Here is a 27130-nt window from a genome sequence, read left to right as displayed (position 1 = left end):
GAATGTGTCTAATGAAGTATTGTCCTAATACCAGATACAGCTTTTGAATTCTCACTTGGGAGAATGTGGAGCTTCAGAAATAGAAGACATTGTACACGTTCTATTCAATTGCCCATTATGTGCCTCAGCTGGGACTCAGTACTTACAAGACACTACTTGAGAGAACCACATAGTGGGACTCTAACAAAAGATTTTTTTTTCAGGGCACAAATATATATGTAGTCAATAGAATTCATATATATGGCTTCATATGACAGTAGTCAGGGTTGTGCAATAGAGAACATGTTTTTCAGACAACATTGGGATTCTTGCAAAGATGATGAATTAACCTAAACAAATACGGTCTTTGAACTTTTTTTATATACATTTTATTTTATTTCGTTTTGATTCGAACATCATCTTCCATTAAACAGTGTGTGTCATCTGGGTACAAAAATTTTGTGCAAATACTTTATACAATAACAATTACAATTTACAGCCATATTTATTATTTTATCTATTCTTAACTTAATACTTAATACTAAGATATACCATACCTAATACTATAACAATCTTCTTTTTAACTTATTTAACTTTGTGAAAACATTTTCTCCATTTCACTCATCTGCTTTTTTCCCTTTTTTTCATATTTATTCTCTAACTGTTGAAAAAAAAATTCCCATATGTTATAATAATCGGATTGTTCCTTTTCTTTAATTTCAAACTGTCTTTGAACTTTAATATTCATTTCATTATCCATCCTTGGATTCTATTTTATCTTATTCTACTTTATCTTTTTTATCTTTACTTTATCTTACCCTACTGTAGTTTATTCTATTTTATCCCATTGTAGTCTATCTTATTTCACTGTATCTTACCTTACCCCCCATTTTATTGTATTTTCTCATGCTTTGATATGGTCAATTGACTAATCAATAAAATATCATTGTACTGTTTTTAAAAAGTTATTTTCATTTGGATGCATGATATTCTGGTCCATTGGTACATAATTGAGGAGCATCTATCCATTCATCATGTTGCCATGGGTGACAAGTATCCAGTTTTGAAGGACTTGCTAGAGAACATTTGCTAGAAAAGTGTTAGATCTGGGTAGCGAGAGACAGACTGCGGACACGAAGTGACTTAATAGCTCTTTATTAGTGATAGTAGTGATCCAGCTTACTCTGTGGTCGGAGGGTTCCCCTTTTATAGGGATGAGGCACGCCCATTGACCAATCAGAGGAATACCTGTTTCCCGCTGTAGGAGCGGACCTGAGGGAAGACTTATCCCGATATATGCTAATATCTAACACCCCTCCCCTCCTAGATGGGACGTTGCGGTAGGTGACATAGTCCTTTAGGTAGGTGGGTGTTTGTCTTGCTCGGGAGGAACGTCGGAGTTCAGGTTGTGTTGAAGTACTTGCAGGATTGGTTTCCTGTTGGTTTGAAGTAGTTGCAGGATCGGGTGCTTTTTCTGTTTCTGGAGGTCTTGCGTTTTCGATGCTCTTTTCCCTGGTATCTTGTTCGGCTGCGATGACGGGGGTTTGCTCAGCGGCTGTGATGACGGGGGGTTGCTCCGCTGCGTGCGTGATGTCCTGTCCCCCGCTTAGCTCGCCGGTGTCGTCGTTTCCTGGGATGAAATTTCCCTGCGGTTGTCTTTCTGTGGACAGGAAACTTTCGCCCTCATCCCTTAAGTTGGAGTGTGCTAGGCGACCTCGAAGCTGATCGATGTGCCTTCTCCAATTCCGCCCATCTTCAAGCTCTAACAAATACGATCGAGGGCCCATGATGCCAATGACCCTTGCCGGTATCCACAATGTCCCCCCTGTGTAATTTTGAGCATAAACAGTGTCTCCTTCTCTAAAAGATCTGACCTTACTTGTAGAGTCTGGGGGAGCCGAGGTAGAATAATTCGGGTGGAGCCTGTCCAGGTGAGATCGTAGGCGGCGACCCATTAGTAGTTCAGCGGGGCTTCTACCCGTCGTTGCGCTCGGGGTAATGTGTTGAATGAGGAGGTAATGGTCAATGCGTGTTTGCCAATCCCCCGGGCCCATCCTGGCGAGGGCCTCTTTCGCGAACCGCACCATTCTTTCTGCCTGACCATTGGACGCTGGATGGAATGGCGCGATGAGGGCGTGTCTGATTCCCAACCCTGCTAAAAATGTTTCGAACTGCATGGCCGTGAATTGGGGCCCGTTGTCCGATACTAACAGATCTGGTAGACCATGGGTGGCGAAAAGCCGCCTAAGAACCTTTATAACTGCCTCTGCCGTGGTTGATGTCATTAGGACTACATCCAACCATTTAGAATAAGCATCTACAACTATGAGGAAGGTTTGACCCTGGAATGGCCCTGCAAAATCAATATGAATGCGTGACCAGGGTGCCTTGGGTTTCTCCCATTCTGTGGCGGGCGCTTCCGGGGGTGCTGGTCTCGACTCCTGGCATGGATCGCAAGTGGCCACCCACTCCTCTATTTCTTTGTCCATATTGGGCCACCACACATAACTTCTCGCTAACGCTTTCATTCTCACGATCCCCGGATGCCCCATATGTAAAGCATTCAATACCTTTTTTCGTAGCGCAAAAGGAATAACAACTCGATCCCCCCACAACAAACATCCCTGTAACACGGAGAGTTCGTCCCGTTTAGACCAAAACATTTTGAATTCCGGGCCCACATTTCCCTTTGGCCACCCCCTCCATACCCAAGTTTGCACTTGTTTTATTAAATTGTCCTTCGAGGAGAACCTTGCAACGTCGTAAGAAGAAACCGGTCCCGAATCCAAACAGTCAATGAGCAATACCGGTACTTCTGGAGTGGGGTCTGGCAAAATGTCTGGTAATGGGCAACGGCTGAGCGCATCTGCGTGCCCTAGAGTGGAGCCCGGTCGATGAATTAACTTGTAAGAGTACGCAGCCAGGAAAACAGTCCACCTGGTCATACGTGGAGAAAGGGAGACCGGAGTGGGGCGATTCCCCGCCAAAAGTCCTAACAGCGGTTTGTGATCAGTAATGAGTTCAAAATCGCGGCCGTAGAGGTATTCATGGAAACGTTTCACACCTGCAACGGCAGCCAATGCTTCTCTGTCCATTTGGCTGTAGTTCCTTTCGGCCGATGAAAGAGTTCTGGAGTAGAAAGCAATGGGTGCTTCTTTCCCGTCGGGCATCCTGTGGCTGAGGACTGCTCCAACCCCGAACGGCGATGCGTCGCAGGTCAATACCAGCGGGAGGGTCTGACTGTATTGTACAAGTAGTGAGTCAGTGGTGAGCAGGCGCTTTACCCCGGCGAATGCTGCAGCTTCTGCTCGTCCCCATCTCCATGGTGCGTTCCTCTGGAGTAGACGGTGTAGTGGCTCAGCAACGGTCGCCTTCTGTCTCAGAAAAACGCTGTAGAAATTAAGTAATCCGAGGAAGGCCTGCAACTCGGTTTGATTTCGTGGTGTGGGGGCGTCCTGGATCGCCTTAATTTTCTTTTCAGTGGGGTGAATTCCCTGACCATCAATTCTATAACCCAGGAATTCTACGCTAGGCACGTTAATTTGGCATTTTTCTTTTTTCAGGCGGAGACCCTTCTCTCTGATTCTGGCCAAAACCGATCTGACTCTTTTGTTTAGTTGCTCCTCGTTTGCAGCGGACACCAAGATATCGTCAAAATATGGGACGACTCCCGGTATCCCTTGCAACAGTCGTTCCATGACGCTCTGGAACAATCCTGGAGCAATACTTACGCCGAATTGTAGCCGGTTGCATTTAAACGCTCCTCTGTGCGTCACTATAGTCTGGGCCTCCGCTGTGGCGCTATCTACTGGCAGTTGCTGGTAAGCTTGTGCCATATCTAATTTAGCGAAAACTTTTCCTGGCCCCAATGAGTGCAATAGGTGCTGTACTACGGGCACCGGATATGCGCTCTGTTGTAGCGCGACATTAATTGTGCATTTATAGTCTGCGCACAAGCGGACTGATCCGTCTGGCTTGACTGGGGTCACGATGGGCGTTTCCCAGCGCGCGTGATCTACCGGCTCAAGGATTCCTTGCTCCACTAACTTATCTATCTCTTTGTCTATTTTAGGGCGGAGTGCAAAAGGCACTCGTCTTGGTTTAAGTCGGATTGGCGCCACTTTAGGGTCTAAATTGAATGATATTGGTTTACCCACATACTTACCAAGACCGGGGCTGAACACATCCTCGAATTCCTTAAAAATCTGTTCAGCGCTGCTGTTTCTTACGGCGTTGATCCCGGTGACTTCTAACCCCAGGGCTTCAAACCAATCAAGCCCCAGAAGGTTCTGCAATGGCGCGCTGGCGATGGTCACGGGCAGCTGGGCTTCGATGTCCTTGAAACGGATGTGGAATGTGCCTTGGCCCACGATGGGGACTTGGTTCCCCTGGTAGTCTCGTAGCAGGACGTCTGGGGCGTGTAGTTGGCTCTTTCTGAGGCTAGGGATAGCCTGCTTCATGGATGCCCATGAAATGATCGTCAGGGTTGATCCTGTGTCAACTTCTAGCTCGCAGGGTGAGCCCTCCAAGAGGACTGTGACTCTCAGCCTTTTTGGCCGCTTAGGGCGGACCTGATGTATTGTGGTGAGATACGTTCGCAACTCCTCTCTCTGGGTCAACTCTATCTCACCGTCAACATCCTGAAAATACTCTCGTTGAGCGTCTTGATAGAACGCTCTTTCAGCTCTTTGTGTGTGTTCTCTCTGGGGATACGCTCGCTCACTTTCTTGTGAGTAATCTCTCTGGGAATACGCTCGTTCAGCTCTTTGGAAATTTTCTCTCTGGGTAAACACTTGTGGATTTCTCTCTGGGCGCCCTTTTTGGTTCCGCCAAGCCCCTGGGTTGGGCTTCTGTTGGCGGTACATGGGTGGCTGCCGTGAGGCAGGGACTCCGCTCCGGCACACTCGTGCGATGTGCCCAAGTTTGTTGCAGTGCGAACAAACAACGTTCCTGAACCTGCAAGTAGACCTGGGGTGATTCCCTCCGCAGCTTGCGCAGGGCGGCAAACGGGATCCGGGTCTCCCCCCAGGCCTCAAGTGACTGCTCTGCATTAGGTGACTGTCCTCGAACTCGGGATCCTCGTAGTCGGGGCTTGTGTCCTCATAGTGAACTCTGGTTTGTCTCGGTGCTGGCTGGTATGCGCTGGCCCCTCGTTGTATGGTCACCGCTGATTTCTCCGCTGATTCTGACGCTCTTGCTTCGTTTAACGCTGCCTGTAGGGTTAAATTCGGGTTTGCCAACATCTTCTTTTGCAACGAAATGTCTCTTACCCCACAGATGAGCCGCTCTAAGATGTGCTCTTCCAAATCTCTGTATTCGCAGTGAGCTGCTGCTTTTCGTAGGGCTGCAACATATTGATTGATTGATTCTCCCGCCTTCTGAGTCCTCATGTTGAATTCCTTGCGGCAGACATGGCGGGAAGGTTTTGGCGCGTAATGAGTTTGCAGAGTTTGTTGCAACGTCGTCCACGATACTGCCTGTATTGGAGTAGGCGCAGTGAGGTCTCTGGCCGTATTGAAGACTTCCTTTCCGCAGTAGCCGAGGAAGATGTTTTTCTTCCTCGCATCGGTGATCCCCGTGTATTCGTTTGCTTCGAGGAAACACTCGAAACGAATCATGAAAGCTTCCCATTCGTCGTTTTCTGGGTCGAAAGGAGCGGGGGGAGCATGCATCGCCATCTTCTCAGTTTGAATTTGCCGCGCTGCGGTGATCTGAGATGGCTGTCGGAATTGCTGCCGAATTCCTGGGCTGGATCAAATCCGGAGATTCTGGAGTAGCGTTCTTCGTCCTATCTGACTCTCAATCCCACCTTCGTCGCCAATGTTAGATCTGGGTAGCGAGAGACAGACTGCGGACACGAAGTGACTTAATAGCTCTTTATTAGTGATAGTAGTGATCCAGCTTACTCTGTGGTCGGAGGGTTCCCCTTTTATAGGGATGAGGCACGCCCATTGACCAATCAGAGGAATACCTGTTTCCCGCTGTAGGAGCGGACCTGAGGGAAGACTTATCCCGATATATGCTAATATCTAACAAAAAGAGAAAAGCTTTGATGCTTTGTTCTCTTCTCTAAAAAGCTTCAGTGTTGGTAGAAAGGAGTAAAATCAAGTATCAGAGGTTACGGTCAAAAAACAGTTGCTATGGAGGTTGGGTTTTCCTTGACAGTCAAAGCAGAAATGACCACAGAAAGTTAATCTATGAGGCTGTATTGTATTTTACGGAAAATACTATCTTCTGCAAGATAAACTTGTTCCAGTTTCAGCATGGCAAAGTGGCAACCTGACCCAAGATGGAGGATCCATTGCAGTGGTGGGATATGACCGGTATGCCCTGGTACCTGCTGGAAGCACCAGATACCAGATTCTGGTACGGTGCTCCAGAGGGCCCGCCCACTCTCCTTACCGCTATTTGAACTGATCGGGGCTTTTGCGCACGGAGCGTACAGCGCCTGTGCGATCCTCCGCCAAGCAGCTGGAGCATTGTGGGCAGTAAGTATACGTGTGTGTGCTGTGCGCATTCACATGGTGGACACCGGGCTCTGTTGCAGCGTACCGGTTGCAACAGGATCCAGAACCCACCACTGATCCATTGTGAGGAGATGTTCTCAAACAAGGGTTAGCAGGCTATCCTGATGGCATGGGGGCAGGGGTCAAATTCAGCAGGCTAGAAGTGGGTTCCTACCAGTTCGGCTGAACCGGTAGTAACTTGACAGGCTGGGTCGCTGGAACCGGCAGCGATCCAGGCCTGCCACGCCCCTAAACTGGTTCTCTTGCCGCCATCTTGTTTTTGCCTTCTGCACATGCACAGAGCAATTTTTGTCATAAAACATAGTCTGTTTCTCCAAATAACACATTTTGTAGCCTTGTCTATGGAGATTCTCAGTCATCCAGGTCACGCTTGTCCCAAAGTCAATCATGTTTCCAAAGGAGCTAGAGTTTCTTTGTTTTTCCTTGAAGACATTTCGCTTCCTTAAATCCTTTCATTCTCCACCATTCGGTCAGATCCTAAGAAGCTTCTTGGATGAGAAGCAAAATGTCTTCAAGGAAAAACAAACTCCAGTTTCCTTTTGAAAAAGCACCTTTGGTAGCCTTCTTCTTGCGGTTTTAGAAGACATGTCTAAGATAACATTTTCTTGTATGTTGGTTTAATTAACATGCATATTTTTGTTTATGATTTTCCACAATGTACATGTTTTCAATGTTGATGGGGTGTTGTTGTTTTTTACTTGCACAAGAAATTTTGAAAAATGCAAATCCTGAATACTTACAGTATACTGTATTTTTCGGACGCACCATGATTTTGAAGAGGTAATTTTTTTAAAAAAAAGTTTTTGCACTGACAGCACTCTGCAGGATTCCCAAATGCCTGGCATGCAGAGCTTCAGGAGGCTTGTTAGAGTGCTCCTGGGGGCTGGGGGGGGGCAAAAAAGAGCGCAACGGCCCATTTTATACTCATCTCTTCCCTCCCCAGCCCCCGGGAGCACTCTGGAAGCCTCCTGAAGGCTATGCACAGCCATTTTTGCAAAGGGGGCAGGTTTCAGGAGGCAAAATAATGCTGTACTCAGTGTATAAGAAGCACCCAGATTTTCAGCCTCATTTTTGAGGGAAAAAGGTGTGTCTTATACTCCGAAAAATACGGTAGATCTTTGTTAAGTAGAATAGACTGGCTCAGGCCTTAATGTCTCATTCACAAAGGTGGGGGCCACAGGGTTTCTGCCTCTCTTGAGTTTCTACTTTTTCTTTTGATGGAAATATTCTGCCATTTTAATATTTCCCCAAATATTTCATTTCTCTAGGAGAGAGGTGGGTGCTAACTTCCTTCAATAGGTATGACCACAGGGGGTCAAAAAATAAAGATGCTGACCACCATCAAACGACAACATCCCTGTCCCTGCAATGCATATTAAAAAGGAAACATCCCTGTCCCTGCAATGCATATCATAAAAGGGGGTCATCCAGGGGTAAAATCCAGCAGGTTCTGACAGGTTCTGGAGAACCAGGAGTGGAAATTTTGAGTAGTTCAGAGAACCGGCAAATGCCACCTCTGGCTGGGGTGGGAATGGAGATTTTGCAGTATCCTTCCCTTGCCACGCCCACCAAGCCACGCCCACAGAACTGGTAGTAAACAAAATTTGAATTTCACCACTGTGGTCATCCCCATTACATACTCCCTCCTCCATCTTGGATGCTCCCATTTGATGACTTCACAAGTGAGAAGACAAGCACAAGCAAGCTATTTTTTTCCCCCACAACAATTTCAAAGAAATATTGCAAGGGAACCGAAATCCCTATAACTTGAGGGTAATTTGACACATTATTCAAGAAGCCGTTTCATTTACTACTAAGTACAAACAACAATCAAAGCATCAATTCTCCACGAAGCCATTTGCTCAGGCTTAGAATAGACTTATCACAATTTTCTCTGCTTTTCATTTGTTCAATAAGAAACCGCTTTCTAAAAAGGATGGTGGGGGTGGGGGGGTGGAGAAAAAGAATAATGCTACGCCTCTGCAAAAAGGAGATTGTTAAAACATTCACTTTCCCAAATTAAATTGTGTATGCTGAATGATTTGCTGTTGAAAGGCTGAGAGAAGAAAAGGATTCTAGCTGCCTCCAAGCCTCTTGGGCTACTTATTTTTATTTTGTGTAATATTTTTACCTTGCCCTTTAGACAAAAGAACCCCCAGGATTCGATGAAAGTGCAATAACAAAGGAAAAAGCCCCCACAGACTCCTGGTTATATATATATTTTTTAAAAAATGAAATAGGAAAAGAAAAATAGGAATGCAAGCACATTCAAAGAAACACATGAAATATATTATGCCCTTGTAATGACCAGCTTAGAAATGCGAAGAAGAAGAGCTTGAAATGAAGCAGTTTGGGGGAAGGAGGGGGAACAAACTAAGGAAGAGTTACTAAGTCGAGCCAAAAAGGCACAGATAGATGCAATAACTATAGACCAGGGCTGTCAAACTCCTGGCCCATGCCCAGGGCTGTCTTAATCCATGGGCCTGATGGGCACTTGCCCGTGGGCCAGTGGTGGGATTCAAATAATTTAACAACTGGTTGTCTGCCCTAATGACCAGTTGGGTAGGCGGGGCTCGGTGATCGTGTGACTGGGTAGGCGTGGCCAACTCAACATCACTCAAGTCAATGGGCGCTTCGCCTTAGCTGTTACAATGTCATAAGGGTTAACTGGAGAGGCAGTTTCTGTAAGCAGGGCAATAAAGATTAGGCTAGAAACAACACCAGAATGTTTCCTTCCTGCCTTCCTTACAGGATTAGCCCTATAAAGTGGAGATTTCATCCAACAACCGGTTCTCCGAACTGCTTAGAAAGTTAACAACCGGTTCTCCCGAATAGGTGCCAACTGGCTGAATCCCACCACTGCCGTGGGCCCCATGAGCATAAGGTAGGAGTGGATACTGCTGGTTTGCTTGTGGGTGTGCTGGGCGCGCATGTGCAATTCAATGCAAATTGTTCTGTGCAGGTGCAGAAGTGGAAAACAAGATGGCAATGCCTATGGTGCCACCCAAAGAACCGGTTCAGGGGTGTGGCAGGCCTGGGTTGCTACCGGTTTCAGGGACCCAGGCAGCAAATCACTACCAGTTCGGCCGAACCGGTAGGAACCCACCACTGGCATAAGGGCCCCATACTAATTTGTGTATGTTCAATGCACCTTGTATCATATAAATACAGCAACATATTTATTACATATTTATTTGTTGGAAGTGCCAATAAAATAAATAGATGTTTAATTTCATCGACCATTGACATTATTATTCCTGTGAGTCCTTGTCGTAGGGGCCCCAGTACACTGCTTTGCCCAGGTCCCATAATGCTGTTAAGACGTCCCTGCCATGGGCCGCATGCATCACAGGCTGGCCACACCCACAGCTAGTTTAGCAAAGGGCGGGGGAAAGTCCTATTATATCACGTGGCGCTGCCATGATAACGTGAGTTTGACATCCACACTTTAGACTGTCTTCGACCTACAACCATTCATTTAGTAACCGTTTGAACTTACAACAGCACAGAAAAAAGTGACTTATGACCAGTTTTCACACTTGCAAACTGTGGTCAAGTGATCAAAATTTTGGGCGCTTGTTTGGCCACTGGAATGCACTTACAATGGTTGCAGTATCCCGGGTTCATGTGTTCACCATTTGTAAACTTCCCAGTCGCCTTGCAACAAGCAAAGTCAGTGGAGGAAACCGCCTTTGCTTAACAGCCACGTGATTCACTTAACAACTGCAGCGATTTGCTTAATGGCTGTGGCCAAAAAAAGGTGATAAAATGAGACAGTGCAATTCACATAAGAACTGTCTTGCTTAGATGGGCTCAGTTGTGGTTATAAACGGTGGTGAAATCAACTTACCTTCGCTACCGGTTTGCAAATGTGAGCACACATGCCACCTCCTTGCATGCGCAGGATCTTCTGTGCGTGCGCAGGACCTTCTGCATATGGGCAGAGCATCAAATACAGGATGTGGTGACATCCGTGCAGAGTGGGCAGTGCCTCATTCTGCCACCTGAACCGGACAAACCAGCTGATTGCACCATTGGTTATAAACTTGTGATAATTCTCCAAACTTTTCTGTACATACGTAAGTTGAAATTATTCTGCCTGGATATATATATATCTACCAAAGGTGCTTTTTCAAAAGGAAACTGGAGTTTGTTTTTCCTTGAAGACATTTTGCTTCTCATCCAAGAAGCTTCTTAGGATCTGACCGAATATATATATATTTCTTCTGCAGAAATAAGCACCAGATGCAAAGATATTGAAGAAACACTGAGTGTTTACAAGAAGCTGATGCTGGGGAGTGGGGAAACTGCAATTTTCCAGAATGTGCTTGCAATATGCATTCATTGTACAACTTCTCCAATAGTCCATTTAAGCGCACCCTTGGATTTTTCTTTATTTATTTGCGACACCACTTTTATCCTAAGATTTCTATTAAACTTATATTTATATTATATTAAGATTTGAGGAGCCATGGTGGCGCAGTGGTTAGAATGCAGAATTGCAGGCTAATTCAACTCAATTTCCAGGAATTCGATCCTGACCGACTCAAGGTGGACTTGTCCTTCCATCCTTCCGAGGTGGGTAAAATGAGGAGCCACATCGTTGGAGGCTATAGGCTGACTCTGTAAACCGCTTAGAGAGGGCTGCAAAACACTGTGAAGCGGTATATAATTCTGAGCGCTATTGCTATTACAGTAAGATTTGAGGAGCAGTGGTGGTGCAGTGGTTAGAATGCAGAATTGCAAGCTAATTCAGCTCACTGTTAGGAGTTCAAGTCTCACCGGCTCACGGTTGACTCAGTCTTCCATTCTTCTGAGGTCGGTAAAATGATGTCCCAGATTGTCAAGGGCAATATGCTAACTCTGTAAACCACTTAAAGAGGCCTGTAAAGCTCTGTGAGGTGGTATGGAAGTCTAAGTGCTATTGCTTTGCATGATTTGTCAGAAAAGCATGGGAAGATGCGTTGTTATACTTCTCCCTAATTCATTGTTGTCCACGTTAACTGTCTGCATATCTTCACTTATTTTTAACTCTCTTTAGACTAGCCAGGGATCTGCTGCATGCAAATCATGGAATATTGTTTAGCACTGTACGTGCATACATTAAAACTCTCTCTGATCCTTAATAAATTGTATTGCTACTAAAGTGAACATCATTTCATGCACATGTATATGTGTCAATGGACACACACACACACACCAGGAGATTGGATAGAAAATAATTGTTGGGTGTCCCTATCATATATCCCAATGGTAGTGTTGGAAGAAATGTCCTTCTGGGTTCAGTTCCAAGTGGGGAAAAAGACACTAGAAACATGGAGGCTGCTTGGAAAGATGGTTTAATGGTGGACAGGATCACATGGCTTGAGCTCCTGAACAGAAAAGGGGGATCACATGCTTCCAGATGTTGGGTGAAGAAGAAAAAGAGACCGAGATGCTGAAAGTTCCTGGTTTTATGCCCTCTCTGGGCTTTTGAATTTGAGCTTGTATTCTGATTGGTTGTCAGACTCCCACGGGGCCATGCAGGGGCAACTCTGTAGGCTGTGAGTCCACGTTTGGTTGAGCATTGCTTCTTCCCAGGTACCCTGTGGTGAGATGGGTAAAGGGCTAATACTATCATGCCTTAATCCCATCACCTTGGAGCTGAATGGGGGAGATCTTTGTTATGTAGAATAGACTGACCCAGGCTTTTTTACTGGCCCATTGATAAAGGTGGGGGCCATTAAGAGTGAGTCTGCTTCCTGCCTAAAAACATGTTTCTCCATTTCTGATCCATGGAAATATAATATTCTGCCTTTTCAATATTTCCCAGGATATTTCATTTTTCTAGGAGAGGGGTGGGTGCTAACTTCCTACAGTAGGAACAAACATGCACGGCTGGCATAAGTGACAATACCATTTCTTGCCAAATGTGTGTAATACTGATTGACGTTATCTACAGCATAGGTAAAGTAGCTTCGTATAAAGATTAGAAACACAGGGGGAAAAATTGCCACTTTTTAAGTAACTAAATTAAGATGCTGTCCTTCCTGCATTTGTTTCTACCTTTTGATTTGCGGGTCAGCACACAGCTGCCCAATTACAGCTTGTATCTCACTCATGGCATTCTGCATTGATTTTAAAGTGGGAAGATCAAGGTCAACTCCTGTCCACTTGATGAACACATCCTTGTAATTTTCTTGGCCACAGTCTGGTAGTTGTTGGCTAATGCTTACTTTTTAAAAAATTCAGTTTCCCAGTTTTTCTCTACAGCCCTAAAAATCAGAGAATCTGGTAGCACCTTTTCAAACACCTAATTTTATTAAAATTGTCAGCTGCAACTCATTTCATCAGATGCAGAGGCTAACCTGACATAAGATGAATGGAACAAATTTTGCACAAATGAATTAATGGATGCAAGTTTTTTTTAATAAAAAGGACAAAAAAAAACCCATTTGAGCAGTACAATCTCCCCTGAACACTCCATGACAGACTTTAACAGCACAATGGAGATCACACACATCACTGTCTCTCAACCTTAGCAACATGAAGGTGTGTGGACCTCAACTCCCAGAATTCCGGGGCCAGCTGGCTGGGGAATTCTGGGAGTTGAAGTCCACACACCTTCAAGTTGCTAAGGTAGAGAAAAATGACATGCATCAAAAGGTTTTGTATTATCTCAAAAGATCTCAACAAATGCAGTGCTTTTTAAAATACATTATCATAGTTCATTGTTAAGGTATTTGTAATCTGCCCCTCAAATATCCACACTCTCTTTTACCCCCACCTCATTGGGCGCTATCTAATAAAATGAAAGTCAATGGTGAAAAAGGTAAGGGTCTACATTTAGGCAAGAAAAATGAAATGCACCGGTACAGTATAGGTGGTACCTTGCTCAATAGTAGTAACTGTGAGAGGGATCTTGGAGTCCTAGTGGACAACCATTTAAATATGAGCCAGCAGTGTGCAGCAGCTGCCAAAAAAGCCAACACAGTTCTAGGCTACATAAACAGAGGGATGGAATCAAGATCACATGAAGTGTTAATACCACTTTATAATGCCTTGGTAAGGCCACACTTGGAATACTGCATTAGTTTTGGTCACCACGATGTAAAAAAGATGTGGAGAGTTTAGAAAGAGTGCAGAGAAGAGCAACAAAGATGATTAGGGGACTGGAGGCTAAAACATATGAAGAACGGTTGCAGGAACTGGGTATGTCTAGTTTAATGAAAAGAAGGATCAGGGGAGACATGATAGCAGTGTTCCAATATCTCAGGAACTGCTCCAAAGAAGAGGGAGTCAAGCTATTCTCCAAGGCACCTGAGGATAGGACAAGAAGCAATGGGTGGAAACTAATCAAGGAGAAAAGCAACTTAGAACTGAGGAGAAATTTCCTGACAGTTAGAACAATTAATCATTGGAACAACTTGCCTCCAGAACTGGATGTTTTTAAGAAGATATTGGATAACCATTTGTCTGAAGTGGTGTAGGGTTTCCTGCCTGAGCAGGGGGTTGGACTAGAAGACCTCCAAGGTCCTTTCCAACTCTGTTAATCTATTCTATTCTATTCATCCCAATTTAAATCTTACCTCAGCTTATCTACTTGATGCATTTAATAAAGTGGGCTGCGGAGCACAAAAACATCTGCAATTTAATAAATGTGCTGGTGGAGAAGATACTACCAGATTCCTCCTGATTTTTATCCACATAGACTAACACAGATCTCCTCCTACAGCCCTAGAATTTTCTGGAAGGTTTTTACTTGAGAGAAACTCTTTGTATGAAATAAAACTGATCCCTTGGAGATTATAGCCCTTCCAGGTAGTATATTCCCTCTTTGCAAAGGTCATTTGAGTACGGTAGGTAGAGTACTAATTCCCTGATGCTATATTTCAAGAAGATAAGAATAGACAATTTAATTCTTGATCATTTTCTATACTGTGGTAAGAAAACTTTTTTAAGAATTTGGGGAAACAGGAGAGAAAGAGTCCTCAGAATCGAAGCTGGAAAAATAGAAAAAGGAGATAGATACAGATACAGATTAACAGAGTTGGAAGGGACCTTGTAGGTCATCTAGTCCAACTCCCCACCCAAGCAGACCCTACACCATTTCTGACAGATGGCAGTCCAGTCTCTTCTTGAAAGCTTCCAGTGATGAAGCTCCCACAACTTCCAAGGGCAAGTGGTTCCATGGGTTGATTGCTCTCACTGTTGGAAAAAATTTTCCTCTTTATTTCCAGGTTGAATCTTTCCTTGTTTATTATCCCTCCATTATTCCTAGTCTGGCCTTCATGTGCTTTGGAAAATAGCTTGATCCCTTCCTCTCTGTGGTAGCCCCTCAAATATTGGAACACTGCTATCATGTCTCCCCTGGTCCTTCTCTTCACTAGACTAGCCATGCCCAGTTCCTGGAACCGTTCATCGTATGTTTTAGCCTCCAGTCCCCTAATCATATTGGTTGCTCTTCTCTGCACTCTTTCTAGATTCTAGAATCTAGAATCTCAACATCTTTTTTATAATGTGGTGACCATAACTGGTAGAACATATAGAATGGGATATAGGATTTATAGAATCCTATATCTGTAGGATATAGGATATATTCAATAGGTTGTAGGAATCAGTAGGAGATAGGCTTAAGCAATGGAATTAATTCACTTGAGCTCAACATATACTATGGATTTTGGAGAGGTCATGCAGGCTGACCAGCACACTGAAGAGAAGACCACTGTTGGGAGTTGAACTGCCCCACAAGATTCATTGCCAGCTTCCATTTCTACAAGTATAGCTACTGGCATTGTATAATGCATTTAGAAGAGGTGCTTCACAATATGTGTTAGTGCAACCGAGCACTTCTCCTGAAATAATTACAGCAGATGCATAGCTGCCTGTGGGTATGCATAGTGATACCTTCACTGGGATCCCCAGCAGGGATGAAGGATGCATGTGTACACACGCATGCTTTCCAATTAATGCCAGGGCCAGTACTTTGTAGAAAGTGGGCTCCATGCGCTAGCACACATTGTAAAGCATCTCTCTCTCAACTGCTTTGCGCAGCCCTAATAATTTCTTTGATATCAAGGTGAAATATATCCAAGAAAATAGAAGAATTTGTTATTTTTGTCACCACGAAGCCATATTTCCCTACATACCACCTTTCCATCTATGGAGTTGATTGACTCTATACGAAGCACTCCAAATGAATTCTTATTATGTTAAAATGGTGCTTTGAGGTAAGGGTCATAAGAATTATGTTTGCTATTCAGGGGCTATTTTGGACTCCGGGACATAAATCCTGCTGCTATGGAAGACTCTGCATACACAATGACTCCACTCCAAGTTCATCTAAATTGTTTTTGCCTATTGATCACTAGGAGAAACTAATGTACCAGGGACATCTTGTGGTGGAGAGAATCAACTTTCCAAATTCCTCTTCAACTACGAAAACCAATTACTCATTTTCTGATGTCATTCTAAGATACTTTCTCTTCTAAGCTCTTTTCTGGCTCCGGAGGAATGTCGGGTTTCCTGTGGGCACTTCATAAGCCTGGATTAATGTTTGGTTGGTATTATTATTTATTCAAATTTGTGATACTCCCCCAACCACAATGGACTCTGGCAGTGCAAATGCTCCATTCTGATTCTGTCTGATAATCAACTGCAAACGCCTGGTGCTGAATCTCAAAAAAAGCAGCATCTGCGTCCCCGCACCTCTTTTGGGATGAAGGAGACATGCTTTGGAGGACACCACTGTTCTCCAAGACAACAGCTTGCTTTGAAACAGCCAAATGGTTCAGGCGGACTAAGTGGCTGTCTCTTACCTCCTTTGCGATTTTAGGGGATTTTTTCACTCTGCCTTATAACGGCATCGGATCAGCCATTCTTAATGAATTTGGTATTCTTTAAAGTGTCTCAGGTTGCTCATTCAAACGGATGACACCAGGAGTAAGCTGAGACTGCAAATTCCTTCGTTTGAATTCAGTTAATTGTACGGGGTGGGGGTGGGGGGGAAGCAGGCCAATGAGAGACTCTGTTTCAAGGCACGCTCGACAATTTGTGAGGCTCAGTTGCCCGTGCTAATCCCACTGTCCGCTGCATTTGGCGAAGATGAAGGTTCTAGGAGAAAACCAGACATAGGAATGGATTATTAGGCCCCATGCCTTCCTTTGAAGAAAAAAAACCCCACAACCATATCCCATATTTTTCGGAGTATAAGATGCACCAAGTTTTTGAAGAGGCAATTTTTTTTAAAAAAAGTTTTTGCACTCTGCAGATCTCCCAAAAATGGCCTGTTTTTTGTCAAAAAAGGAGGGGGGGGCATGCATAGCCTTCAGGAGGCTTGTAAAGTGCTCCTGGGGGCTAGGGGAGCAAAAACGAGAAAAAAATGGCCCATTTTTGTCAAAAAAGGGCATGCATAGCCTTTAGGTGGCTTATAGAGTGCCCCTGGGAGGGGGCAAAAACAAGCAAAAATGGCCCCTTTTTCTCTCATTTCTGCCCTCCCCAGCCCCCAGAAGCACTCTGGAAGCCTCCTAAAGGCTCTGCACGGCCATTTTTGCAAAGGGGGTGGGGTTTCGAGAGGCCAAAAATGCTGCATTCAGTGTATAAGATGCACCCAGATTTTCACCCTCTTTTTTGAGGAAAAAAGCTGCGTCTTATACTCTGAAAAATATGGTAGGATAGAATATGTAGCTTAGGATAAATAACTTGGGGCATACCAGTTGTTTTGGATTTCAGCTCCTATCAGCCTCAGCCAGTATGAATAGCAGCAAGAGATTATGGCCGTTGTAGTCCAAGATCACTGAAGGCACTAAGGCTGGGATGGCAAACCCATGGCACGCGTGCCGGAAGTGGCACGCAGAGGCATCTCTCTGGGTACGCCAGCCGTCACCCGTTCCTCTTCCAGGTTCTGGAGCGCACATGCACGCTGGCCAGCTGGTCTTCACATGTGTGGGAGTGCCAGAAACCGGAAGAGCAGCTCCCTGGCGTGCATGCACGCATCGGGAAGCTGAGCTTCTGGTTTTCGGTGCGCGCATGCACGCCAGCCAGCTGTTCTTCATGGAAACCGGAAGACCAGGTGACCAGCACACATGTCCATGATGGAAACCAGAAGTTTAGCTGTGTGTGCCGGGAATCTGCTCTTCCAGTTACCGGTGCTCCCGCACTCATGTTTGGTGGCACAGTGGTTAGAGTGCAGTACTGCAGGCTACTTCTGCTGATTGCCGGCTGCCTGAAATTTGGCAGTTCAAATCTCACCAGGCTCAAGGTTGACTCAGCATTTCATCCTTCCAAGGTGAGTAAAATGAGGACCCAGATTGTTTGGGGCAAGAGGCTGACTTTATAAACAGCTTAGAGAGGGCTGTAAAGCACTGTGAAGCGGTATATAAGTCTAAGTGCCATTGCTATTGTAGTCTCTGCTGAAGCTCTGGTAACTTCTGGTGGACTTTCATCTCAATCCTAATAAGACTGAACCTTGCTTAGCTTTCTGAGTTCAGCCAAGGTCAACCAATGCATTAAATATGTTAACCCTACATTAAAGCAAATCTAATACATGCTGCTGTGCAATTGTTTATTTTTTATAACTAGGAATTACATAGGAGGAATTCATTGGGATTGGCACATGAAAGTTTCCCATATTTGAAGAGTTTGGGAATTGGGGAGATTACCGTTACATTTCTCCCCTGGTCATCACTGGACTTCTTAGTGGTGGATTTCCAGAAGATTTGTTAAATAGTTGCACAAATATTCATGCTGCAGTTGCGCCCTAATGGGACTGTGATTTTAAAATAAAGGCCTATTTCCTACTGTTGAAAAGAGGTGACCAGATCTGTAAAGCTGTATAACGTTCCACCTGGTCTAAAATTCTATTGATATGGAAGCATTTCTAAAATTCTATTGATATGGAAGCATTAAGGTAAAGGTAAAAGTTCCCCTCACACATAAGTGCTAGTTGTTCCTGACTCTAGGGGGCGGTGCTCATCTCCGTTTCAAAGCCAAAAAGCCAGCACTGTCCAAAGACGTCTCCATGGTCATGTGGCTGGCATGACTAAACGCCAAAGGCGCACGGAATGCGGTTACCTTCCCACCAAAGGTGGTTCCTATTTTTCTACTTGCATTTTTACATGCTTTCAAACTGCTAGGTTGGCAGAAGCTGGGAGAAGTAACGAGAGTTCACTCGGTTATGCAGCGTTAGGGATTCGAACCGCCAAACTGCCGACCTTTCTGATTTTACAAGCTCAGCGTCTTAGCCACTGAGCCACCAAGTCCCTCCTTGCTAATCCTTCCTAATGGAAGCATTACCCAATTGCTATAGGTATTGTATCCTACAATTCCTCAATGCCTCCTGCTTGATCATATGACTCGGTTTCATCAATTCACATCTTGCCAACCCTCAAAAAGAGATTGCTGCATAATGGCCAAATAATGAAGTCAATGAATAATGAAGCTCTGAATAACAAAAGATATGCATGCTAGGACTATAAAAAATAATAGGTTTTTTTTTAAGCAACAACAAATGGTTTTTTTTTTAAGAACGGTGGTGATTTTCAGCAACCACAACTGTTGGCTTTGAATATCTGAGCAGGATTACCTTTTCCTTGGATACTTCCATTCTGCAGAAAAGCAAGTAACTGCAGCTCATGAAATATTGCAGCATATGTGATGATACTACAGCAACTGTGATTTATGGAAGAGAGCACCACACACCAACTAGTGGATAATGAGATGCTGCACCAGATATAACATGGATTTTGGGAAACGTGCTAGGTAGATATGCAGCTCAGGTATACTTTAATAGTGCAAATGAACTCACCAAATAGATTAACAAAGAGGCATGTTTACAGAGTACAGAAGGGACCTTGGAGGTCTTCTAATCTAATGCCCAATTTAAGCAGAAGAACCTATATTATGCTGGACAAATGACAATCTCTTCTTAAAAACCTCCAGTGATGGAGTACCATGACTGTTTTTCATGCTGATTTCTTATGTGCTTTGGGCTTGTTTCATATGAGCTTTGCACCGATTAAAGTATTCTTTCAAAATGCATCAATATTCTCAAAGTGAAACATCATCTCCACTTAATCAGTGGATCAACCTGCCACCAGACGCTGTGGGTGCTCCAACATGGAGGTTTTTAAGGAGAGATGGGACAACCATTTGTCTGAAATGGTACAGGGTTTCTTGCCTGAGCAGGGGGTTGGACTAGAAGACCTCTAAGGTCCTTTCCAACTCTGATATTCTGTTATAGTTGTGAAAATATGAGTGTTTGCTCACATTTTTCTCATCTTTTCCTCAATGGCTTTAGCCCCATTTTAAAAAAAAATGAAATAGTGTAGGACTGAAGCAGGACTGTGCTGTATATGGGAACAGATTTTTTTAAGTTCTCCTATTCCACCATTGAGCCAGTGAAAATCTATCAGAAGTGGCCAGTGACAAGAGCAATTTCCATCAGCCTTACGTATCACGTGGCTCTTAAAGAGTAAGAGTATTAATTAGGAATAATGCTATACCAAGTTCAAAAGGGACGCAGTGGCTCAGTGGCTAAGACACTGAGTTTATTGATCCCAAGGTCGGCAGTTCGGTGGTTTGAATCCCTAGTGCCACGTAATGGAGTGAACTCCCATTACTTGTCCCAGCTTCTGCCAACCTAGCAGTTCGAAAGCATGTAAAAATGCAAGTAGAAAAAATAGGGACCACCTTTGGTGGGAAGGTAACAGCATTACATGCGCCTTCAGCATTTAGTCATGCCAGCCACATGACCACGGAGACTTCTTCGGACAGCGCTGGCTCTTCGGCTTTGAAATGGAGATGAGCACCGCCCCCTAGAGTCGGGAACGACTAGCACGTATGTGCGAGGGGAACCTTTATCTTTATACCAAGTTCAAAAACTAATGAAAGCAATAGAAAAATAGTTAGGTCTGGAGTTGAAGAACCCGCTCCCTTTAAAAAAAAAACACAGAGACACATAAGCAATAAATCATTGGTAGAAACGTGGATTTTATGAATGGGCTGGAACACTCCCTTAACCTTATGCAAGAGGAATTCTGTGCTCCTGTGAAAAAGTTTCCATCACTGCATTCTGTCCTTCCTGTTCCACTCTTAGACGGATCCATAGGAGTACATTGTGGTTTAAGTTGCCTCCTCTAAATATGCTGCTAAACAGAAGAAGCAGCATTGCATCCCCAACACCTGGGGAGAACCCTCTTTCCCTAGCAGCCTTCCCGGGTTCTTTTAAAGAGAGGGGAAAGAGGTGGCTGGTTCCTCTCTTCTTGATCACGGGCCAAGATTGTCCAACGGAGATTGAGGATTCCACTCCTAACAGTGAGAATCTAATTCTGTCATAGGGAAGAGATGAGGGCCTGGACACATTCTCTGAGGCAAGTCTTCATCTGGACAGGCAAGCTGGTGGAACCTCTGGAAAGAGCGAGAGAGAGAGAGACAGACCATATGAAGGGGCGGATGGAAATGTCTACGGAGATTCTGGTGAGACCATTTAAAAGTGATGGCAAACGTTTTTGGCACTGAGTGCCTAAACTGGAACACAAGGACCCCTGGAAACTTGAAGACCAGCCGGGCAGTGCGCACCTGGTCTTCTGTTTCTGGTGCATGCATGCACACCATCCAGCTGATCTTCAAGCACATCGGAGCACTGGAAACCCGAAGACTAGGAGCACTGTGAAGTGGTATATAAGTCTAAGTACTAGTGGTATTCAGTGTCCTAGGGTCATTTTGATTGCCATTTACAATCTTCCTAGCTGATTTCTGACAAGTCCACGGGGAAAACTGAATTTGCTTAGTAACCTCATGATTCACTGCAGTCATTCACTGAACAACGATGGCCAGAAAAGGTCATCAAATTGAACCTTGCTTAGCTGCAGAAATTCTCATCCCAATTGTGGTTATAAGTTGAGGACTAAGGGTTTTGAATAGGAAAAGCAGCCACTGTTCCAGCATCCTTCCCTGGATCATTAAACTGATTTGAATTCGTACCAAACACCGGAGTTCACCAGTTCCTCTTTCAGTTAATTATTTCCAGAAGGAATCCTACTCTGAAACAGTGGAACTCCAATATATCACTTGGTGTTCATTTTGAACCAGAATAAATAGAGCTGTAGCAATTTTGGGGGTCACTACTCTGGGACAATTTAATCTTGAATAAGATCTCTGAACCTTGTTCTTTGTAAAAGCAGCATTGCATATTTTTTTAAAAAGCAGCATTTTTTTTTAAAAAAAAAACACCTTCTCCCGCATACATGTTGCAAATATTTCTTTTACATACATTCTGACCTCGATATTCCTTTGTAATCAAAGGAAACCAGCTGCAAATGTCACAGAGGAAATAAGATATTTGACTGAAAGTCAATAAGCATAGGAGGGAGAAAGAAATGATGGGATACGGCGAAGCTAAGTTCTCAATGGTGATATTGCTGAAGTATTATACAGCTAATAACAAACACCCACAAAGGCAATTTAGATTGTGCAGCCCTCAAGCCAACTCAAATCCAATAAAGTCGCTGGTTCTTGCCAGTAATACAGAGATTCTTACAGAGGTGGGATTCACTTGCCTTCCCTAACAGTTCGCAAATGTGAGCGTCCTCGCATTCTTTCTGCTCACACACAGGTGGTCTGCGCATACATACCACCATCTGTGCATGCCAGGGACGTGCGGTCAGGGGAGGCAGGGGAGGCAGAGCCTCACCTCTCATCATGAAATAACTATATATAATAATAATATCCACAAGGGAGTTTCATATATATAAGAGGAAGAGGAGAGAGGAGGAGGAGCGCGCACGGGGCGGTGCCAGCTGGGCAACCGGTGGAGGCAGGAGGGTTCTCGGAAGCGCCAATAAACTTCCTGCCTCCGCTGTACTTTGCGCGCTCCTCCCGACTGCAATAGACGTCCAGAAGTGGCAGGGGCTTGATGACGTCACCACAGCTGCCATGCACGGATGGACGGAGGTAGCCAGAGTGGCACCGAGGCAGTCCGGCGGACGAGCGACCAAGGATCAGGCTGCCTGATTCTCCATCGCTCGCTCGCTCGCTCTTTTGTCCGCCCAGACCCCTCGGCGCCACTCTGGTTACTTCCGTCCGGCTGCGCCCAGCAGCGACGTTGGCGACGTCATCAAGACGAAGTGGCTTGGAGGCGAAGTGCTTTTCAGTGCTTTTCTGTGCGTCTGGCATTTAGGTAGATAGCCGGATGTCCTAAACGCCAGACGCACAGAAAAGCACTGAAAAGCAGCTGCTGTTGGGGATCGCGGAGCGCGAGCCGGCGGAGCGCGCTCAGGAAGGCGGGGAATGGGATCACGTGTGCTGGAGGATGAGGCAGCCTCAGCCTCCAGCACACGTGGTCTCATTCCCCGCCTTCCTGATGACGTCACCAGCCTCACCAGCCATAAACCTCACCGCACATCACTGGTGCATGCATAGCGCTCCCGCACTAAGTCGAGGTCGGTGGGCAGAGCCTCTCGCAGCTGCCGCTACCAGTTCGCCCGAACCAGAGCGAACTGGCTGAATGCCACCTCTGGATTCTTAGCAAATTAGTGCAAGGGTCCCATTCGTTGTTTTGGAATACGGCAGTGCTACCTCTGAAGGCCGAGGCAGGCTTGGCCTGGTTTAGCCGCTTTGCATCCCAGTCGCCGTCTGAGAAAATGCCAGTCTTACCTCTCTCAGGGATCCTTTAATGGTGGAGAGTTTGTAGACGATCCAGAGGGGGATGCAGATCATTGAAGAGAGTGCAAGCAGCCAGCCGACGGTGTCTCCCCACCATGGGTACACGTACTTCTTGTTGTATGTCAACGGGGTGTATTTAATCAAAGAAAAGAGAAAGGTTGCCTGGAAAGATTGAGCGAAAGAGGCAGGATTAGATAAGGCAGGATAAGTGGGAGTTTAATTACTTTCCCTACCGCTTCGCTCGCATGCGTCACTTTCAGGGTGGGTGGGCGGAGCCTTCTGCAGCCGCCGCTACCAGTTCTCCTGAACCGGAGAGAACCGGCTGAATACCACCTCTGGATCAGGGGAGTCAAACCCGCGGCATCATGTTGTTGTCATCATGTGATGTGTCATTACTTTTTTCCCCTTCGCTAAACCAGGGGTGGGCATGGCCAGCGTGCGACGCATCGGGCCTGCAGGCCGCAAATTTGACATCCCTGCATTAGATGCTCCAATCTTTAATGAACCACTTTGCTTATTATGTGCTGATCAGAACAGCGCCATCCCTGATTTCCACCTGGTGAATACAGATAGTCCTCGGCTGACGACAATAACTGGGACCAGACTTTCTGTGACTGAGCAAGGTGGTTACTATTGAGTCACACTAATTTTGTGACCTTTTTTTGCCAGGGGGCGCAGGAGGCATGGGGGACACAGGGGGCAATGGGGGGGCATGTGCATGCATGGGGAAAAGCTGCCTGCATGGGGGTGCATACATGGGAGTGCACACAGGCGCAGGGGGCGCATACGTGGGGCATGCGTGCAATGCATTTGGGGGGGGGTCAGGCGCATGCTTTGGCCACTCAGTCCGGAAAAGATTAGCTATCACTGCCCTATAACATTTCAGACAGGTGAATTCTGAATGAATGTCCTATTTCTAATCATTATCGCCCATCTATACCCAGGTATCAGTCTTGATCTGCTACATCTAGGCAGAAGTCAGAATAAGTTTCCAAAGTTGGGAGACCCCTTTGAACATATGCTTCTACTGCTGAAGAACTTAAGCACTTAATTGACTAAGTTAAAAAAACTTCGCTGATGGGATTTATACAAATTTTAGTTTTATCTGTTCCCTTTGGATCGTTTCTATTTCCATTCCCACCACGATTCCCTCCCACTTCTTTGCTGCCTAGCAGCAGGCACAAGCAATGGTCAAAGTCTCTTTTGCTTAAGAGTCCCTGGGCACCCTCTGGATTGGTCTCTAGACCGAGATGTCCCACCTACCAGGCAGACGGCTGGTGTTATGAATAGCCAACAGTACTTAATAACAGGCCATGGCCGGTAGCCAATCATGTCTTCAATGTTATTGTAGAAACGATCAGCACCTGTGAAAAGAACAAAAGATGGTAAGACAAGCAGAACAAGTCTACTCTAACACCTATGGAACAGAAAAGAGAGCCAGGATCAAGAAAGTAAGAAGCACAGCAGACTAAACAGAAAGGTATTACAGTATTTCCCCAAAATTACGACATGTCTGATAATAAGACCATGCCATATTTTTCCTGTGGGCAAAAATATATGCCCTTCCCCAATAATAAGCCCCCTGGAACCCCCCTTCAGCCAGGCAGAGCACCACTCACCAACCTAGCAATATCCCGAAAGCGCTAAGGCATGTGACGCTCTGCCCGGCTGGAAAGAGAGGTTGCGCGAGCACTTGTTCTGCTTCCAGCTCACGTGGCTCCCCCCTCAACCTGCCCAGCTCTCCCTGCAGGGCCGGGCCAGGTTGCCGCCGCTGCCGTAACCCTGCTGCCACCGCCACCACCGCCCTACTGCTGCCACCGCCGGTGCCCCGCTGCCGCCACCACCACCCTGCTGCTGCTGCTGCTGCCGCAGTCCTGCTGCCACCCCCACCGCATCCCTGCTGTCTGGTGGGACAGAGAGTCTTCCCACAGGCAGCCCACAACCATAGAGCGTAGTCCCAGAGCAGCCACTGCCAGTACTCGGCAGCGGATCTCCAGAGTTTGGAAGCCGGTTATGCTTGGAGGAGGGTGGCGGCGGCAGCAGGGTGGCGGCAACACCCTGGCCCAGCCCTGCAGGGAAAGCTGGGCATGGTGAGGCTGGGAGGCACGCGAGCTGGAGGCAGAACAAGTGATCGCGCAACCTCTCTTTCCAGCCGGGTAGAGCACCACGCGGCTTAGCGCCTTTGGGATATTACTGGGTCGGTGAGTGGCGTTCTGCCCGGCTAGAAGCAGGGGTTGCTGGGCAGCTGCTCATGAGCGTGGTCACCTCATAGTGGCTTTGTTGCGCTGCTGCGACAGTGCGACACAGCCGTTTGCCCCTGAGGCTGTGCTCGGCTCTTCGGGCGCCTGCTCTCAAGAGAGCAGCCACCTGGCAACCCCAAACCAATAAGCCCCTCCCCCCAATAATAAGGCCCAAGCAAAATTTTGGGGGTCAAAAGAAAATAACACCCTGTCTTATATTTGGGGAAACACGGTAGCAATGAAAAGCCACTGAAGCAAAAGAACGATAAACAGGTTCTCAAGGTCAGTTAAATTAGTAATATAAAACTGTTTATTCCTTTTCTTATATTGGTTTCTGATAGGCTCAAAGAACTTAAGGGTAAATTTGATTTTCTTTTCTCTTTGCTTCTGCTCCAGAAACTTTTCCAGAAATTCCCTCAGGACTTGAAGAGCACGAGGAAAAATGAGAGAGGAATTGCTCCCTTATCATTCTGCTAATGAAAGCAATTGCACCTGTGTGAAACCAGTATTGTATTCCATCTAGGGTCCCCCTGCCTACTGATATCAAATATGAAACACATATGAAGATAACTCTGGAGATTTCATCCAAACAGGAGGACTACCCTGTCTCCCCCAAAATAAGACCTCCCCAGATAATAAGCCCAATTGCGCTATAGAGCTCATGCACTAAAATAAGCCCTCCCCCAAAAATAAGCCCTCCACGAAAATATTGCAACACAACAGCAGCCATGAGGTGACCATGCTCGCTGCCTCCTGCACTTCAAAAATAATAAGACCTCCTTGAAAATAAGGCCAAGTGCTTATTTTTGGGGTCAAAAGAAAATAAGACCCTGTATTATTTTTGGGGAAACACGGTAACGAGCCTCGTTGTTATGGATAAGTTCAGGGATAGTGTTCCAGCTCCAGAGATGTTCTAGACTAGTCTTTGACAGGCATCTTGACACCTATGTTTTCTATCTCGCTCTATCTATGTGATTGCTAAGACTTGAGCTCAGCGTGATGGCCCATAACCAATAAGACCCATTTCCTGTTGCAATTGTACTTACCATATACCCAGCCAATGCACAGAGTCTCAAAAATGGCAACAAAGAGCAGGCACATCCCACTGGCAGCATAGTAGTCAAAGAGCTGGAAGACATACATCCCACCCTAGAGAGGGGCAGATGCCCACACAGTGGGGATTGGGAAAGAGATGGAGGAGAGAGAGGTTAAAACTGTGATGAGCAAATGAATTTCTTTTTACACCGCTAAGTCCCCAAGCACTGAATGGAATTTTATATACAGTAGTATATCACTGAAGTGAGAACACCCACTCACATTTTGTAAATATTGAAGTATATCTTTTCATGTGACAACACTGAAGAAATGACACTTGGCCACAATGTAAAGTAGTGAGTATACAGCTTGTATAACAGTGTAAAAGGTGCTGTCCCCTCAAAATAACGCAACGCACAGCCATTAATGTCCAAACTGCTGGCAACAAAAGTGAGTACACACTTCTGCGATATACTGTATAATACTAGACAACCCGTGAACACTTGGGACGTCTTTTCCGAGATACATCCATAACGGATTCCTCAGTGCCTTCAACAATGACAGAAATTTTAATGTGCAGCCTTCACTGGAAAAGTTGGGATACAGGGATGTGTCTGCCTTGAAAATAGGCTACGCTGACAGAGTCAAACATCAGGACAGGAAATGTTGTTGGTTTTTTTTGACATTTTGTACGTCATAAACTGTTTA

General features: G+C 45.5%; 1 protein-coding gene across 1 annotated transcript in view; it reads right to left on the bottom strand.

The window, feature by feature from the left end:
- Window positions 1–27130, bottom strand: part of LOC309394248 (sodium- and chloride-dependent GABA transporter 2-like) — a gene marked incomplete at its 5' end in the record, with an annotated part of 216712 nt that overhangs the window by 113958 nt on the left and 75624 nt on the right. Inside the window, 4 exons of the mRNA XM_081957156.1 lie at window positions 20470–20891; window positions 23139–23309; window positions 24411–24511; window positions 26434–26536. Coding sequence (XP_081813282.1) covers window positions 20793–20891; window positions 23139–23309; window positions 24411–24511; window positions 26434–26536 — 474 coding nt within the window. The 3' untranslated portion in view covers window positions 20470–20792. Of the gene's footprint in view, window positions 20892–23138; window positions 23310–24410; window positions 24512–26433; window positions 26537–27130 lie in introns of the transcript that reaches the window.

This window comes from Natrix helvetica (genome assembly GCF_964273705.1).
Source record: "Natrix helvetica genome assembly, chromosome: 6".
Classification (NCBI taxonomy): domain Eukaryota; kingdom Metazoa; phylum Chordata; class Lepidosauria; order Squamata; family Natricidae; genus Natrix; species Natrix helvetica.
This window is presented reverse-complemented; position numbering and strand designations above follow the sequence as displayed.